Source organism: Pelodiscus sinensis, chromosome 9 (assembly GCF_049634645.1).
Source record: "Pelodiscus sinensis isolate JC-2024 chromosome 9, ASM4963464v1, whole genome shotgun sequence".
Classification (NCBI taxonomy): Eukaryota; Metazoa; Chordata; order Testudines; family Trionychidae; genus Pelodiscus; species Pelodiscus sinensis.
In genome coordinates, this window is record NC_134719.1 from 33,642,160 (window position 1) to 33,661,813 (window position 19,654).

General features: G+C 43.2%; 1 protein-coding gene across 11 annotated transcripts in view; it reads right to left on the reverse strand.

The window, feature by feature from the left end:
• The window catches only part of HFM1 (helicase for meiosis 1), a 155,894-nt gene that overhangs the window by 123,693 nt on the left and 12,547 nt on the right, over positions 1–19,654 (reverse strand). For 8 of the 11 annotated variants that reach the window (XM_075936496.1, XM_075936499.1, XM_075936502.1 and 5 more), the window contains exons 5-12: positions 18,329–18,376; positions 17,316–17,386; positions 6,177–6,309; positions 3,323–3,474; positions 2,854–2,931; positions 2,564–2,725; positions 1,757–1,957; positions 1,580–1,668 (exon numbers count right to left, since the gene is read on the reverse strand). In XM_075936496.1, coding sequence (XP_075792611.1) covers positions 1,580–1,668; positions 1,757–1,957; positions 2,564–2,725; positions 2,854–2,931; positions 3,323–3,474; positions 6,177–6,309; positions 17,316–17,386; positions 18,329–18,376 — 934 coding nt within the window. The remainder of the gene's footprint in view (positions 1–1,579; positions 1,669–1,756; positions 1,958–2,563; positions 2,726–2,853; positions 2,932–3,322; positions 3,475–6,176; positions 6,310–17,315; positions 17,387–18,328; positions 18,377–19,654) is intronic. The other 3 variants (XM_075936500.1, XM_075936501.1, XM_075936503.1) reach the window with 2 other exon arrangements.

Sequence of the window (19,654 nt, forward strand, 5' to 3'; positions counted from 1 at the left end):
GCATGAGAGAGGGGTTCGGCAGACCCTTACACCCTCGTTCCGCTTGTCTCCTGCCCCGGGTCCCGGCTCAGGAGCCCGTGCACTTGGGTGCGATCATCCCCTCCCCGGAAGGAAAGGGGGGTCAGCAAACCCAGCCGTTGTCGCCCGTCCCTGCGGGCTGGGGCCGGAGCCCACCGTCCAAGCTCCCCCTGCGCAGGGGGGTCCTAGTTCTATCGCGTCTCTCGGTCAAAATTGTCCAGAGCTGAAGGCTCCTTCGGGGGAGGGAGGGGGACCCGGTCCCGCCCTCTCTCCGGGTCCCAGCCCGGGGCCCTAAGCGTCGGGGTTTGCTCGCACCCCGACGCGGTAGACGGGGGGTCACTCCGGCCGTAACCCGTCCACCCATGGCCGCCAAAAGCGCCCTGCCCCGGGCTGCTTCCTCCCTTCCCAAGTCCCTTGGGGCCGCTGCCCCAACCCCCAGAACCTACCCTGGTTCAGGCGTTCGAGTCTGGGGTCATCTCGGCGATCCCTCGGGTGTCCGCTCCCGCCGCCAGGTCCATTCCCACCCATGCCGTCCTCTCCAGGGTTGGCAGAGCGGGGTCCAATCCCCGTCAGAGCCGGGTCTGACTGACCGCCAGCTGCAGTGACCGTCTCGGGAATCCCATGGTCGGGGCCGGGCCGACTGCCGGCCTCGGTGCCGCTCGGGGTCCGTCCTGGGACCTGGGGTTCTCCTCCCTCCCTACGAGGAGGTTTCCCACTTCCTCACTGGCGGCGGGCCTTTTTAAACTGGTCCGCCGCATCGGATGCCACCCAGGGCTCCTCCCCTTCTGGCAGCGCTCCGGCGTTCCCGGCCGAGGAGCGGCCGCCTAGCCCCGCCCCGTCCCCCTCCGGCGCGGCCGCTAGGGAGGGGCCAGCGTTTTCCGGCTGGCGGAGGTGTGGAGGCTGAACACAGCCCCGCCGGCTTTCCCTGCCTGTGCCGAGGCTGCAGGGATGGGTTTGGGTCTGCCCACCGCTTCCCGCGGCGCGGTGGCCCCCGCCGACCCCCGTGCGAGTCGGGGGCGACCCGTCACAGGGATCCAGACATGAGGAAGAACAAAGTCTGGCTGAAAGAAAAAAATGGGGTTCTCTCTTTTTTTAAAAAGGTACAGTGTTGGGCAGGATTCAAAACTTGTAAAGATGAGAAAAACTGAGAAGAATTAACTATTTTTGTTGGGTTTTGTGGAACAAGGAGTGAGAGAACGGAGCTCCATCTGCCACTGAGAACAGTAGAACTGAGGGGACTGCGCTGCACACGCGCCTAACAGACACCAACAGCACAAGGGGCAGGGGCACGTGCACGGCGGGACATTGCTAGAAAAATCTTTGGTCGCCAGTGCAATGATGCACCAGCACCCAGAGTGGAGAACCCAGAGGGACATCATTCAAAGAAGAATCTCTCTGTCTCTGGAAGCTTTTAAGAACAAGTTAGAAAAAAAGCTATTGGGATGATCTACATAATACTTAGTCTTGCCTCAGTATAAGGGACTGGACTTCTAGATGACCAATAAATCCCCTGTCAGCCCTACATTTCTATGGTTAACAACTGCAAGAAAAAGAAAAATACCTTTGTTTCTGTTCAATAGTCATAACAAATTTAGCATCTTTTGCAATAACTGAAGCAGCCTGCTGTACTCCTTTCCTTGTGGCACAAAACTATAAAAAAGAAAATACCTTTATGTGTTAATTGTACTATGAAAAGCCCCAAGAATTTCAAAAGGATTAAGAAAAAAACATATTATACCACAAGTGTTGGTTTTTGTTCAGAGTATGTTTGTATAACACTAGCTATTTTATAGTTAAGAGTTAAGTCAAATTTGAATTCTGTTTGGTTGCTACTGTAGGGAAATCCAAGAACTATTTTGCGAAGCTTCACAGGTCGATGACTTTCATCTATTTTCAGACATACAGCAGGCCTCTTACCATCTGAAAGCCATTCTGCAATCTTTAAAGAACAAAGAAACATGTTAAAATTATGCGTGAAAATAATGCCTCTATTATTATACATGTTCTCTTCAAGCTACAACACATACATAATCATAAACTGGGAAAGCAACTATCTTTACTGCCCTATTTGCCCTAAAACACTGACAAAGAGTGTTTTCATGTTAAGTTCCTTTTGCCACGCCTAAACTAATACAATTGAAAATAATGTCTTCACTAATGAGAAGACCAAATTCGGTTCTAAATTACATCAGTACTATTGAAATCAAAATCTGTCCCCAGACTTTTCTGACTTGTGTTTGAATCCTAAAATTTTGATTAAAAATATAAAACCGCGGCACTTTATCAATTAGTGGTTGATATTTCAATATTGTCTGGACCAAAAGTTGTACCTGTGTTTATCAAGACAACAGCCAAATAGAGCTGACAGCCCAGAAATTACAACTTTATTTTAAACTCATGTCAGGTAGATTTCATAGTTTTACATCACTTTTCTATAAGTTTCCCAAATAGAGTTTCTCAAATGAAATAAATAGTCCAAAAAACCTCAGCTTTTACAAATTATCTCAAAGAAACAAATTTTTTTTTAAAGTAATTAAATTCTTACATCCTCAGCATTTGGGATTGTTGCAGAAACAGCTCCAAATCTCATGGGAGGAAGTGGGTCAGGATTTTCTGAGATACGTGAAAGGGACGACTTTACAGTCTTCATCCGACTGACTACAACCTCAAGTGTTGCACCACGGCTTTCATCTTTCACAGCATGCACCTATTAAAATAATTAAAAGCATCTGTGTCACAAGACTGCTTATTTTTTTACATTCTAACCTGCAAATAAGTTATTTGTTATACATTGTTATACTTTCTAAGTTATCTTTTTATCTTCAAGTACCCTACCTCATCAATGAGGAACAGTCGTACCAGTTGGACTAAAGAGTTATCTCTCCATTTTCTAGTCATGCTATCCCATTTTTCCTGGAGGAAGTGGGAGAAGGGAGGCAGAAGATATGATGAATAACAGATTCCAGAAGTAGTAACATAGACAGACCTTAAAACATAACCAAATTGTTATGATAAAAAAGTCAGTAAAGTTCTGATGAACTAATGCTACATATTTTGTATTTTACACATTATTTTAATACTAATTATTGTTTATATAGTGCTAAAAGTATGTGTGTCACATTACAGACAAGACCTTAAAATTTTCTTGACGATTTCTAGTCTCTTCCCCCTTCAAAAACAAGGGGAAGCCCTGGAAGCATAGCTAGTACACTACTTGCAGCTAACAATTTCTATATCTTTCATTACATTTGTTGATTTAGAAAAAAATCAGTAAAATAAATAGCAAGTTATATATGAAACCTACTGGCGTGGTCAAAATAATATGTGCATGTTGTATTTCAAATAAATCATCCATCACTGTATCTCCTGTCAGCTCTTTACAGCTGAGCCCTATACGTCCAAATTTATCTTTCCAATCATCAAAACGCTGACTGCACAGAGCTTTTATTGGAGCCACTAAAAATACAAAATTGAGGGATTACACTGAGAAAAGTAAAGGATTTTAAAAGAAAATGTCAACAGTATCGCTTACGCTGATGAATGCATGAGTTTTGGAAAAAACTGAGCAAAGCTAAAACCAGAATAACTTAATTAAAATGTACTGAATTAACAACTGCATTAATTCCTTCTGTCTAGACCAGTTCTGATATCTGCCCGCGAAGAGAGACAAAAGACTTGAAGGTCCCTCAGAACACATCTCTCTAAAACAGGAGCGAGCAAAAATGTTTGAAGTAGCCCTGGGCCATTCCGGAAGGGGCGGGGCTTAAACAGGAAGGGGGCAAGGCTACCCCACCCCAGACCATGATTGGCCTGCAGGTGAGGGAACCCCTTTGCTCCCCCTTCCCACTAGGCACCTATGCCCTGGAAGAGGCTTGGCACGCTTCTCCACCCCCAGGCCAATCAGGGCCTGGGGGCAGGTGAGCACGGGGAAACCTCCAGCCGCCCTGCGAGGAGCACGTGGCACTTTGAAGTGCCGTGGACTCCTCGCAGGACTGGGGCAAGGCGAAGGAAGCTTCACGCAGCTCCCCTGCCCACAGGCCCTGATTGGCCTGTAGACAGGGGAGCGTGCGAAGCTGCCTCCGCTGTCCCCCACACCCTACAAGCAGCACACAGGGCTTCAAAGTGCCACATGCTCTTGCCAGAGTGAGAGGAGGCTTCGCATGCTCCCCCACCCCCAGGCCAAATATGGCGTTGCGTCGGGGGAGCAGCAGGGCCTCCGTGGACTGGATCCACCTGCTTGGCGGGCCGGATCTGGCCCGTGGAGGCCCTTTTGCCCACCTCTGCTCTAAATCATAATGTCCAATGCCCTCTCATGATCTTTGGTTGTTTTCTGACTCCCACAGGAGAACAAATGCCCAGCTGACAGAGCCAGACTCTAACACAAACACAAGAAAACACAGAAAAAGCACTCCTAGCAGCCACATAATAGATAAATATACAAAGGCCAACCTCATGTCCAATTAGAGCTTGATTTTTCTGGGGCACTCTAATACACACAAAAGTAGAAAAAGTCTTTGTAATACAAAACATGATTCACAAACTGCAAAAAAGCAAACACAACAGTATACATCAACTAGCAAAGTAGGGAAGGAGACACAACAAGTATCAGGAGTAAAACTGTTCACATAAATCAATTCCCTGATTCGGTGATCAGCATGTCAGTAGTCTGCAATGCTAGGAAACCACTATCAGAATTCTGATTAAGCCACAAGCAAACAAATTCAGGAAAATCTTGGGTTAACAGTAACAAATTTCCTACCTATGTGGAAAATGGAGGCCGAAGAGCCATGAATGAGTCCCTGGTCCTCAGCCATCCAGACCCAGATACATCCTCAGTTAAAATGGAGGGGAACAACTACCTCACAGATCTTATGAGCCTGACATGTCCACTCTCTTCTCATGCCATGACACAGAAGGCAGCAGAACGTAAGAAAATAAGAACATAAGAATGACCATACTGAGTCAGACCAAAGGTCCATCCAGCCCAGTATCCTGTCTGCTGACAGTGGTCAATGTCAGGTGCCCCAGAGGGAGTGAACTGAACAGGTAATTATCAAGCCATCTCTCTCCTGTCATCCATCTCCACCATCTGACAAACAGAGGCTAGGGACACCGTTATTTACCCATCCTGGCTAACAGCCATTAATAGACTTAACCTCCTTATCTAGTTTCTTTTAAACCCTGCTATAGTCCTATCCTTCACAGTCTCCTCAGGCAAGGAGTTCCACAGGTTGACTGTGCGCTATGTGAAGAACTTCCTTTTGTTTGTTTTAAACCTGCTGCCCATTAATTTCATTTGAACTATCTCCAACAGCAAAGAACTCGCTCCTCCACATGTTGTTTCCAAGCAGTTTAAGTCCACTTCGCACTGATTGTGACAGATAAAGGTCCTTTGATAAAGAACAGTACAGTATCATAATTCTTAACCTCAATTGCTCTATCTCCATCTACTGTCAGTGAGAAACTTTAATGCACACACCTATAAAGTACTAAATTTGTGGTATACAGTGTTGTTGCAACCTTGTCAGTCCCAGTATATTAGAGAAAGAAGGTGTTGAGACAGTATCTTTTATTGGATCAACCTGTGTTGGTGACAGAGACAAACTTATACAGAGTTCTTAAACCTGAAAAAGAGTTCTGTATAAGTTGGAAAGCTTGTCTCTCTCACCAACACAAGTTGGTCCAATAACATTTATTACCTCACCCAACTAAGCTAGTATCCTTACTAAATGCAAAGCTAACGATCTGAGGTAAGACTACCAAATATGCTGAATTTGCCGAAATTGTGTGTGGTTTGAAAATGTGGACAAATCAAGGATAGGAAAAAAAATCACCAATTTCATTTAAGCAAAATGAAGATACACATCCCTTTCTTCAAAAAGAAAAAGAGGCTGACAGACATAGAGATGTCACAACATTCAAATATACAAATTAGATTTTATTTTCATTATAATTAAATCAACACAAATAACTCTTAGCCTTTCCTGCTTTGTCCTGTAGATTAGATAAGTAATGGGCATCAATTAGTTGCCACCACATATTTAAGTTCAGGTTTATTAAAGGCAAGAAATAACTGTACGTAACAAAATTTAGACGTTGAAATAATTTTCTATCATTTCTACTAATAATTAACTGTTTAAAGTTACCATAATACTCACTATAGACAGTTTTAATATTTAGCCAAGGCATCGGCACTTCCATTAGTAACCTAGTAATAGCTAGTTCGAACATTACAGTTTTTCCAGAACCAGTCGGAGCACAAATCACAAAATTCCTATCAGTGTAAAGAATCTACAAAAGAATTAGAAATCAATAAATACATTGAAACTATTCAAATGTATCCATTCATACATTGTGACAGAATTGTGGAGGTAAGAAATACTCATGAGGAATTATTAATTCATATATGTACCAGTGAATGACTTCTGTTAAGATAGAATGTGGTTTTTCTAATGGTGAGATACACTGCATAAGATGAGAAATTTAACTTTAAATAATGGCAAAAGAATAAAGAATGTGTTCTTTCATTCCTATCTCTCATTAAAATATTTATTTAAAAAATACCATATATCCATAACTATTATGCAGTGATGCACTGTCATCACAAACACAGAAATGGCAGTCTCTAAACTCACATGACAGCTGTACAAACAGACCACTGTTAATATCCAAGTATTAGCAAAGAGAAACTCATTATAAAAGTGTATTAATTTTGCTGTTACAAAAATCTCAAAAATATTCCTGTAGTTGCCTTTTTATAATTTCTGTAAATATTAATGCCAATATAGTAAAAACATAACAAACACAATTATGTGTTTTAAGCCATTTTTATGGAGAAAAATATATTAAAAGAAAATAAGTCAAAATAGTTTGTTATTTATATAAATATATACATATATTCATTTAAATATTAAAAGAAAGTTTCTCAGCAGACTCATTAACTTTACTTGAATCAAGGAAAACAGTTACCTTTCTGCTGTTGAAAGTGAATGTTGGAAAAGATGCTTGCTATTTTTACACTCAGCTGGGAGTTGCACACTTTGTTGCTTCCGTAGACCTCACTCATTACATTCACCATCCCCTTCTATTTTAGGGATTCACTGAACCTCTCTGCAACCTCTTTCTTGCAACAGCCTCTTGTGTTCCATTGATTCTCTTCCCTGACAGAGGAGATGCATGCACTGCATTCCCCAACATTCTCCTCCCACAAGGGATTCTGTGTGCACCCCCTATCTCTCATCCCAGGGGGCTCTGTGTATGACTCCCATTCCACGGACCCTCATTTTACCCCACTCTCCATGGCAGAGTTTCTGCATATACTATCATTCCATCATTTCTTCCATGCCTCCCCATTTCCCTTCCTCCCATCATTCTTATTCTCATCTTTCTCTTTGGGGGAGAGGGGGAGGTCGACATTTTAAAAGCGTATTAGGAGAATAGGCAAAATAAAAACGAGAGAAGCTGCCATCAACCAATTCTTTGAGTTAGGGTATGTCTACACTTGCAGCCTATTTCAGAACAGGGCTGCAAATGTAGGCATTCGGAATTGCAAATCAAGCCCAGGATTTAAATATCCCACGCTTGATTTGCATCTTTCCGGCCGGGCACCATTTTTTAAATTTACAAGCCCGGAATAACTGCCCGCGTCTACATACGGCAGTGAAACAGGCGTTCGAAATAAAGCCCTATTTCCAACTACATGTTAAACCTCATTGCAAGAGGTATAACAGTCTGAAATAGGGCTTTATTTCGACCGCCCGTTTCACTGCCGCGTGTAGATGCGGGCAGATATTCTGGGCTTGTAAATTTAAAAAAAAAAAAAAAAAAAAAAGGCGCCAGGCTGGGAAGATGCAAATCAAGCACGGGATATTTAAATGCCGGGCTTGATTTGCAATTCCAAATGCCTACATTTGCAGCCCTATTCCGAAATAGGCTGCAAGTGTAGACATACCCTTACAGATAATTAGAGATTGAAGATGGTGATAGCTAATCAAAATATGCTAATCAGAGCTTAGGAACATTGTGTTTTCTGCTTAGAGTTATCTGATTGTCACTAACACTAAGCCCATGGATGCCCTGAAAATTTAGAACTGATCAGCTAAAATGGCTAGAAATTTGAGCAGATTGAGCATAAGGCTTCACAAACTTGGCCAGCTGACAAAAACAAACAACTATATTTTCTGGGGGAACACAATATTTCTACAATATACAGATAATTGCAATTATGATTATTATGAATATAGGAGGCTAAAATAACTATATTATTTTATAATTAAGTCCTTTCATGATTAAAAGTACTAAGTCAAATTCATGAACTACTTAAATCATAAAGAGAGGTTATTTTCCTTATACAGTAATTGAGGTTCTTCAAGATATGCAACTCTGTGAGTGCTCCACTTCAGGTCTCAGTGCATCCCAAAACTGTTGATCAGAAATTTTAGGTAGCAATACTTGGTCAGGACACACATGCGTAGAAGCTGTCTCGCAAACCATTGGAGTCCCATCTAGCACACACATGGTCTGACCCCTTCAATTATTTTTCTACTACAGACTCCTTGTATTAAACTCCAAAGCAGAGGAGAGGAGAGTGGGGAGTGGAGCACCAACAGTGGGACACATCTAAAAGAACCTCAGTTACTGCACATGGTGAGTAACTCTGTCTTTTTCAAGTGCTGCCCCTGTGGATGTATCACTTCAGGTAATTGTAGAGCAGTGCCCCAGATGGTTTAGGGAGGACTTTAAAGTAACATGCATAAAGGAGAAAAGGACTATTAGGCTTAGTATGGCATCAGCTTGTGAGTCTTGTGTAATTGTATAGTGTTTAAAGACAAGGGAGTTACCTCATGCAGTAACAACTGTTCTTTGAGATGTGTGTCCCCATGGGTATTCCACTGTTGGTGATGAGTTGTCCCGGAGCTGCAGATTAGAGCCTTGCAAAGCAGTTTTCAGCTGGGCCTTAGTCCAAAGCAGTTTTCAGTCATTTGTGCCTTAGTGCCTTGCATGCCCAGCCTAACCACCCTTTCTGTTCCTCGTCTAAGCCTGAGTAGCCAAGACTCCAAATAGAGGGGATGAGGGAGGGCCATGGAGCACCCATGGGGACAAACATCATGAAGAACAGTCGTTACAGCAGGAGGTGAGTAATTCCCTTTTCTTCTTCAAGCGATTTCCCTGTGGGTGTTCCACTATTGGCTTGTGTCTAGACTACAGGGTTTTGTCGACAAAAGTGGACTTTTGTCGACAAAACTATACCTGCTTCTACACTGCCGCTGAGTTCTGTCGACATAATATCGACAGAACTCAGCAGTTTTGTCGACGGCCGTCAACCTCATTCTATGAGGAATAACACCTTTTGTCGACAGAGTTCTGTCGACAGAAGGCGTTATTTCATCTACACTGTCCTTTGCGTCTACACTGTCATGTCGACAAAGCGGCTTGCTTTGTCGACAGAACTGGATGTAGTCTAGATGCTCTTTGTTGACAGAAGCTTTGTCAACAGTATCTGTCAACAAAACCCTGTAGTCTAGATGTACCTTTGGTGACTACAGAGCAGTATTCAATCTGGATGGTGGGATTCTGAGTTACGCTTGGCGGCCGAAGATAAGACTGCTGCAGCCACCACTGAGTCCTCTGTCAATTGAGGCAAGATGGCATAATGCCTGGCAGAAGTGTGGTCAGATGACCAGGTGGCAGCCCAGGAGATGTCCTTGAGGATAACATTGTTCAGAAAGGCTGTAGAAGCCACAGTAGCATGGCTGGAATGTGCTTGCTTCAGAGTCAATAAAGGTGTGTTTCGAATGGCATGGTATTTGACTATGCAGGAGAATATCCATTTAGAAATGCACTGGGCTAGATTGGTGTGCCCTTATAGCATTCAGTGATCGACATGAAGAGGTACTGGGACCTGCAGAAGACTCATGTCCTATCTATGAAAAAGGCAAGTGCACACCAGATATCTCAAGTGTGGAGCATTACATCATGTGGGGATGCATGAGGCTTTGGGTAGAATGTAGATAACACAATGGGTTCACAGATGTGGAACAAGATACAGATCTTTGGTAGGAAAGCTGGGTGAGGGCATAAAGTGACTCTGTCCTTTGCGAAAACTGTAGGGAGGATCTGCCATAATGGCCCCAATCTCTCTGACTCTTCTAACAGAGGAGATGGCAACGAGAAATGAGATCTTTATGAAGAGGAAGGGAAGTGGGTTCAAAGGGGGGATGCATCAAACAGTCTAAAATGAGATTTAAATCCCATGAGAGTGGTGGGGTCCTATGGGGAGGCTTTGAAGACCCTAAGGAATCTTCTTGTGATCAGATATGTGAACACCAAGAGTCCATCAATTGGATTACGAAAGGTTATCGCTGACAAATGAAATGAAATAGCCAACCCTGCCCCCTCGAGTTCCAAGGTATAGTCAAGGATGTTATGATGAAGGGAAGTGTCAGGATCAATCTGTGCTTGTTGACTCCAAGAAGAAAAACACCTCCATTTATGCAGTAAGTTATACTTGTGGAAAGTCTTTTGCTATGGAGGAGAACGTCCTTCACCTGGCTGGAGCAGCAGGACACCGATTCTCGGAACCAGCTAGGAGCCATGCACTGAGATGAAGGGTATGAGGTTGTGGGTGTGATTCTGGGAGAGAAAACCATAGTGGCTTGGTAGCAGATACGGAGGCTGGACGGACATTCTATGCAGATATGGGAACCAAGTCTGCCTGGACCAGGAGGGAGCTATCAGGATGACACATGCACCATGACACATGCATGACGTTTCACAAGGCATAAAGGATCTGCTGACAAAGGGTTCTGGGGTCGGCAGATCCCCATCTAGACTGCCGCGGTGCGCCGACAAACAGCTGATCGGCACAGTGCGGTGGCCATTTTGATTTAAATGAAGCGGCGATTATTTAAATCGCCACTTCATTTCCCTTTGTCGTCCTGCCTATAGTACGCTTCCTATAGATAAAGGGCTGGAATCTACATGGTTCCATCGACGGAGCCATATAGTCTAGACACACCCATAGGGAATGAGAACATGCACTCCCTTGTCTGTTTATATAAAACATCATTGTGATGTTGTCCAGGAGTGTTTGCACTATGCAGCCGGTGATTTGGGGTGCGAAATATATGCAGGCGTTCCTTACGGCTCTGAGCTCCAGAAGATTGATGTGTAATGAGGTCTCATGTGGCACCCACCTGCCTTGAGTGACTTGATTCTAGAGATGGGCGCACCATCCCAGTAAGGAAGCATCTGCTGCAATCTGCACTAAAGGCTGTGGCTAATGAAACGGGACCCGCAGGAGAAGACTGTCGGAGGATGTCCACTATCACAGGGAGGCAAGAACATCTGCAGGCACAGTGACCTGCTTGTGTAGTGGATGATGAGATAGAATGCAGACAGATGCTAGCCAGTGCTGTAGGAAGCGGAAGTGTAGACAGGCATGCTGAACAATGCAAGTAGTTGCCGCCATATACTCCATCAACTTCAGGCAGGTAAGTACCATAGCAGAAAGGCTCATGGAGAGTACGGTTATGTGATCTTGGAGAGTGGTGAAACAATGATGAGGTAAATAAGCCCAAGATGATACTGAGTCTAGGTGAATGCCAATGAACTCTATGTCCTGTACGGGTTATAAGATTTATTTTTGCTTGTTGATGAGAAGGCGCAGGCAACTGAACAGATGTCTGGTGTTTAGTACCATGGAGGTCATTTCTTTGTGAGACTGGCCTTTTATGAGGCAGTCGTCAAAGTACAGAAAACTCAAGATGTCCTGCTGTCAGAGATATGCCATAGCTACTGCTACTTCTGAAAAAACCCAGGTTGTAGAATACAGACCAAAGGGCAGGACCTTGTACTGGTAATAGTCTGTGCCTACAGTAAAACGAAGTTAGTGTCTGTGTGAAGGGTATATAGCAATGTGAAAGTACGCTTCCTATAGATAAAGGGCTGTGAACCAGTTCCCTTCATCCAGTGCCAGAATAACTGTTGCTAAGGTGATCATCTTGAAGCACTGTTTGCAGAGAAATTTGTTCAATTTGCAGAGATCAAAGATCAGTCTCCAACCCCGTCCTTTTCTTGGCGAGAAAGTACTTTGAATAAGACCCCCTTCCCTGATATTGGTCAAGAATCCGTTTGACTGCTCCCAAGAAGCAGGAGTCGATCTATTTTCTGCCTTAAGAGGTTCCTGTGGGAGGGGTCCCTGAAGAGGAACAGGGTAGGGGGTAGGGTAGGGTAAGGGTAAGTGACGGGGATGACATATCCAGTATAAATTATCTCCAGTGTCCACCGGTCCAAAGTTACAGACTCTCAATGGTGTAAAAAAGGGCGCAACCAGTGGGTAAAAAGATGGCGTTGATCCAAAGGCACCGAATCTATGGGGTGGTCAGGCAGACCCTCGACCAATGTCTCATATTTGCTGTTTTGCTGTCTGAGTAGCGGAAGAGCATCTCTGGGTGGGCGCCCCTTCTGCTCTTGCAGTCTTGAGCAATTATAATCATAGGCTCTCTGTTGTAAGTGACAGTACTGCCCGTCTTTATTTCTACTAAATGGAGTTTACCGCTTCCAATGACAGGGCGGGGTGTACATGCCTAAAGTGCAAAGGGTAGTGCAAAAGTCCTTGCTACTGTGCAAGACTTTGCCTGTTTTAGTGGCAAACAGTTTCTGTTTGTCAAAAGAGAGGTCCTCCACCTTAGTCTGAAGTTCTCAAGGAACCCCAGACACCTGCAACTAAGATGCTCTACGCATCACGACTGCTGCTGCAGTTTTCCTTGCCTCCCTGCCCGCCACGTCTAAAGAAGTCTCTGCAGGGCTGTGCAAGCAAATAGTATAGAGCTCATGAACAGCCTTCAAAATTGGTCTTTTGGAGTCCTGAGCTCCCCTAATTTTGAATAGTTATCGAAATAATGGTTCGCTAAAGGGCCCAAATAGTTCGCAATCCTTAGCTGTAATGTAGCAGAAGGTTCAGCTTCTTATGTTCCTTGTCGTGAGCCATAGCCCTGAATTGTGGGAACTTAGATCTATATGGTGCAGCCTCCACAACAAGGGGATTTGTTTGCGAATGGGTAAATAAGAAAAAAGTCCATATCCTTAGCAGGAACAAAGCATTTCCTGTCAGCTCTCTTACAGGTGTCTTAGATGGAGGTGGGAATTTGCCAAAGCTCATCTGACATCTCCATAACTGCCTCACAATGGATAAAGCAACTTTGCCATGTAGCGTGGGCTGTATGTTCTTCAGGAAATGGTGCTGCTTTTCTTCCACCTCTTCAAGTGTTTTACCTGTGCAAACACTAATCTTAACATTTTCTGTAGAAAGCCTCAGAGGGGTAGTAGCCTTGTTAGTCTGTAACTTTAAAAACAAAGAGCAGTCTTGTAGCACCTTACAGCTTAACAAATATATTAAATCATGAGCATATTTCCACATCAAATGTTCTGACTGGGATACATGCAGCCTTACTTAATTAGTTTCATAAACTGTAGTCCAACAATTGACATATAACTTCGTTTGCTATTGTATATACCCTGGATTTTGTAATTTCCACTCCAACTCATCTGATGAAGTGGGTTTTAGCCACAAAAGCTCAGATCTAATATATTTGTTAGTCTCTAAGGTGCCACAGGATTGCTCATTATTTTCTGTAGAGAAGCTGTTAACAAATGGATATGAAGTCTGCATAGCCATTCCCTAATGCCTCAATCCATCTTAAAATATATGGTTAAAATGCTTGCTGAATTAGGACCTAAATCTCTAATAAATACCTCTTTGCTCATTCTAACCTCAAGACTGCAATACCTGTAATAGTGTATTTATGTGCTAGAAGAATAGTTGCTTCAATATACAGCCCTAGGGTTTGGAGAATAAAAATGGAAAATGGAAAGTCTGCAAGACTCTTTAAACCAAGGGTGGGCAATAATTTTTGACCAGGGGCAACTTCAGAATTTTTTGGAGTGGCCCCGGGCTGCCCCACAAGGGGCAGGGCCAAGACACTTCCATGCTTCCCCACCCACAGACAGATTGATCTGGGGGTGGGGGAACGCATGAAATCTTTGCCCCCCGGTATAGCCGCCAGATGTTCTGAATAGCTGGAGGTTCCCTCTAGGTGCCCTGCCCCTGGCAGTGGGAGGAGACTTCGTTTGCTCACCCCACCCCCAGGTCAATCAGTGCCAGGGAGGAGAGGGAGCATGCAAAGTCTCTCGCTCACTGCCCTCACCCTGCATTGTGCTTAGAGTCAACCGCCACCTGAGCAGCAGCTGGCAGTTGACTTAGTGCCGAGCCCCTTGCAGGGCAGGAGAAAGACTTCATGTGCTCCTCCTGCCCCCAAGCTCTGATTGGCCTAGGGGCAGGAGGAGTCTGTGAAGTCTCCTCCCACCCTGCCCCCATCCTGCAAAGAGCATGTGGCACTTAGAAGCACCGGAGGCCTTGGAGAGCAGGAGACTTCACATGCTCCCTCCTGCCCCCAGGCCCTGATTGGCCTTGGGGTGGGGCAGCAGCAGGTTCTCTGTAGGCCAGATCAAGCCGCTTGGTGGGCCAAATCTGGCCTGCAGAGGCTCTTTTGCCTTCCCCTGATCTAAACAATAAAGAAAAGAGGGTTACTCACTATGTGCAGTAACAGGAATTCTTTGAGATGTATGTCCCTGTGGGTGCTCCACTCTGGGTGCTGGTACGTCCTCGCACCAGCAACTGGAGATTTTTTCTAGCAGTACCCCACCATGCCGTGCACATGCCCTGGCACCTCCTCATGCCATTGGTGTCTGTTAGGCACACGCACAGCGCAGTCCCCTTCATTCCTTCTCTACACATGCCACTGAAAGGCTCCAAAGCAGGAGAAGAAGGGAAGGTAGTAGAATACCCACGGGGACACACATCTCAAAAAACTCCCATTACTGCATAGGGTGAATAACTCTCTTTTCTTCTTCTAGTGATGTCTCCGTGGGTTCTCCACTCTGGGTGACTACGAAGCAGTAGTCGAATCGTGGAGGTGGGTTTGGAACCCTTCCACTGAGAATAAAATCACTTGTCCAACAGCAATAGATGCTGGTGTGACAGCAGCAGGGATGTCTTTCAAACTCCTGACCAAATCTTCAAATCTGCTGCTTTGATGAAGAATGTGGGATGTTGAGGGTTGCTGTTGTTGGTGCTGCACCGCTAAGGCCTGTGTTTTTGGCAGAAGTCACATCTGGACTGTGACTGGTACAATTCTTTGGTTCTCTAGTAGGTGTTACACCTTATTCTCTTGAAAAGGAGCATGTATATGCCCAGAATCTAGAGGGTCGTGAGGGAGTCCCTCACTGAATGAATTAATTCATCTGCTTTAGCTGCAAATAAGTGGGTCTTGTCAAAGGGAAGGTCCTCAACTTTCTGTTGGAGGTCCCTATGTACCCCAGATGCATGGAGCCATGATGCTATCCACATAACAATAGCCAAGGTGGTGATCCGGGTAACAGTGTCAGCCACATCCATGGCAGATTGTAATGCTGTGCGGGACATGGTATGCCTTTCATGCATGACATTAAGCCTCTTGTGCTCCAAGAGAAACTGTAAGAGCTCCTGAAGTTTAGAATAGCTAGAGTAATCGTAATCAGCGAGCACAGCAGTGTAATTTGCTGCTCTAAGAATCAAGATAGCTGAAGAGTAGACCTTGCGCCCCATAATGTCCATCCATTTATGGCCATTGTCCTGTGGAGTGGACCTCATGTTGGGCTGTTTTGCGCCGTGTCAGACCAAATCAGCTACTACGGAGTTTGGGGGTGGATGTGTAAAAAGAAAGTCCATGCCTTTAGGTGTTATAAAATATTTGCAATCAGCCCTCTTATCTGTGAGGGTAATGCACACTGGGGTTTTTCAGTTATTATTGGCAGGGTCCATGATGGCTTCATCCATCAGAAGGGTTATCTTAGAGTATGCAGGGGGCTGTAAAGTACATAAGAGGCAATATTGTTTCTCTTGCACTTCCTGCAGGTCCCGTTCTTGTGCTAGGGCTACTTTTTTAAAATGTTCTTGGAATTGTTTAGAATCATTGGATGGAGGCAGGGTGGTAGAAATGAAAGCCTCATCTGGTGAAGAGAAGGAGTTATGTAAGGGTGACCTGTCCTCCCCCTTCAATAGAGAATTATCCAATTCAGACTGAGAGGGCTCTGGAGAGTTCAGTGCTGTGGTTGATGGTGTGGGTTGAGGAGAATGAGGTGGCCTTTTCAATGTTGTTAATGGAGCAGTGTGATGGCACCTACAAGAAGACCAACACTTCCAGTGATGCCACTGTCCAGGGTGAGGGGGTATGTGGATACGGTCAATGTTGTGAGTACGAAGTCAGTGGTGGAGGAGGGTGGGGATGTGTAAAGGAAGAAGACTCCCACGGTGGGTACCGCTGAGTTGGACTTGAATGTTCAGATGAAAAGACGCTGTATGGCTCAGCGCCGGTTTCATTGTGGGAGACTGACGGGACCAGTGACCTCAGTGAGCGAACAGACCGCACTAATGAGCTCAGAGATGGCAGTGCTGATGAGGCCCAGATGAAAAGTATACACTGCGGTGGCGGTGCTGAAGCTAACTGTGTGGAGGAAGAACGAAGTCTGGATGAACAATGAAGGAAAAAATGTTTGTTTATAAAGGTAGTGGGTTGAGTGAGAGTCAAAACTTGGAAAGACAAGTAAAACTGAGGACAATTAACAATGTTTTTGTTTTTGGAGGAAAAATGGACAAGAGAACAGAGCTCCATCTGACATAGAGAAGAAACTGAGGGGGCCATGCACGTGCCTAATAGACGCCAATGGCATGAGAAGGCATCAGGGTGCATGCGCAGCTCAGCAGTGCATTGCTAGAAAAAATCTCCAGTTACCAGTGTGAGGATGCACCAGCACCAGAGCACCCATGGGGACATCACTCGAAGAAGAACCCTAGATATAGGATAAGAAAGTATTTTCTAAATGGCTGTCTCTTTCCTGTGACATAATAGTTCTATTGATTTTCCAAATTTTATTTTTCAAAAAAATTTGTTTATATTTATTCTGAAAAATAAACACTCTTATTAATTTGCAAGTAAAACTGATATACAAATCAAAATTTACACTAATATTCTATTAAAAATGGAGGGGTGGTATAATCCTGGGCTTTTTTCTAGATGATGTACATTACTATTCTGCTTATCTGATCCTGAAATCTGTACTGCTGCAATACTCAAACTGTTAGTGAGGTACAACCAGTAACAATTGTAAATACAAAATGGCACTTAAATGTATTTAACATATTTAATATATGAAATACTATTTGCAAACATAATTAATAAATTATGTTTCTTACTTACATCATCCAAAACCTTGGACTGTATGTAGTTAAAATATGGGAATTCCTTGAAAATACTTCTAAACTGAGCAGCTAAGATCAAATTCAAACCATTCAGTTAAGAATGTAAACCATATCTTTCTTTTTTTTAACTGAAAATAATAGCTGTTTTATTAAAACCTAAATAAAGAACTTGCACTGATGCACACATCAGATAGTTCAAAAAATGTAACTCAAATGATTGCACGATTTCAGTTTAATTCCTTGAGAACAGGAGTCCACTTTACAAAACTTCCAGATAAGTAACTCTTAGAAACATATTGGCAATCTTAGGAGAGACTAAGAACTAAAATGGAATACTCCATAGATGTAGTCCTTCTGAAGAGGTAAACTCTCTTTTACTCCACAAAACACATACAGCCGAGTGAAATAGCGCATTGATTATCTGTACATTTATGAACTTTTTTTTTTTTTTTTTTAAAAAAAAAGGTTTCAAAACCTAAACTTCACCATAACTTTTTAAAAACCCAAACACAAATGAATGTTCTGCTGCTTCTTTGCTTTCTCCACAAAACAGATATGTGCACAAATGTAGCTCTTGGGGTCAGAGGGAGGGGTGGATGCACAGCTGCTAGGATGCTTGCTGCTTCTCTCTGGTCATTTGAGAGTATGACTGTTCCCTGTGCTGCCTCCCCTGTGGTCATTTGTTTGATGCAAAACAATCGTATTCCACGCACATCCCATTGTCCTGGCACAACCAAACCTTGAACCTGCTTTAAGTTATAATAAGAGGAAACTGCATACCAAATTTGGTGGTCCTAGCTCTTACCATTTAAGGGAGGAGCTCTCGAACAAATGGATTCTCACACACACACACACACACACACACACTCTCTCTCTCATATATATATATATATATATATATATATATATATATATATATATATATATATATATATATATATATATATATATATATATATATATATATAGTAGAAGATGTAAGCCAGTTAATTACAGTAAGTAAAAGGATACGGATTTCTGTAACAGCTCTCAAAACCTCAACATTTGTTTCTATAGTTCCTAAAGAAACAAAACCAGATTTATAAAAGTTGACATTGTTTTCTATCAATAATCTTTAAAAGTTATTTTCCTAAATAATTTATAAACATCCTCTGGAAATGTGCTGGCTTGTAATTGGGCATTGGATGACATCAGAGGATTTGATAGATGGAAGGGGAAGGTCATAGGCTTGCCACTAAGAAGGATATATACAGATTTCCATAGCTTGGGGGCAACAGGAAGGTCACAAATATGACATGGAGGGTTTAGCAATAGGGAGACAGGTTACTCATTTGTTGCTTGGGGGTACTTGAATATGTATTCTCTTTAACATCCTTTATTGATTATACCTCATTTTGTGTCTTTGCTTTGTGACTGTATCATTCCTACCACATTATACTCAGCCATGTTATTTTCTTTGTGCATTTTATATGATTTCCTTTTCATTGACAGACTTTTAAAATGTCCTTGATGCAACCACAGTAGGTCAGTTATTTATTTTCCTAGCTTTCCTTTACATACGGACTTTACAGTCTTGAATATTATCCCCCTTCTGAAGCTCTCAACTATCCTACATATTTTGTCCTGTAAGTGTCCCTGTTCATGGGCCTTAAAACACACACCGATCCTTTATTCTTCCACACAAAACCTCCCACAATTTCAATGGAGGTTATATGCATAGAAAGGTTATAGGATTTAGAGTACACTGTCTTTAAGCTATCCATTCCTAAACAGTAGCGAGATGTAAAAAGGGTTTTTATTACTACAAAACAGAGCCATACATTAATACATCCTGTCACATGAACATATGTTTGTAGCAGTACTACATTTAAAATGTAGGTATTATACAAATTGAAGAGCCTATAAGAAGAGACCACAACATTCAGAAGCAGCTGTTGAAATATTTAAAGTTTCTTGCAGACAGGCATGTACTCTACATCTATCTGCAGTTCCCAAAAGGCTTATACAATAAGTATAGACAATAAATGAAGCATTTCTATTTTGCCACAATGAAGTGCGCATTTTGCAAGTCAATATCTCTAAAAATAGCATTAAGTTAACATTGGCATACTATTATGTTTGTCAAGTACAGAAGTATCAGTATTTCTTATTAAACCTGATTCTTCAAATACTTCTTCCTAGCCTTTTTTTTAAGTTGGAAATAAATTAATAAATCTTAGAACACAGAAACCCATAACAGTGTCAGGTAGCCATGCAAACAGACTTGTAATGAAGACAGGCCATAAGGCAGGAGTCTCAAACTTGTGGCCCACGGGCCATCTGCAGCCTGAGCAGTCC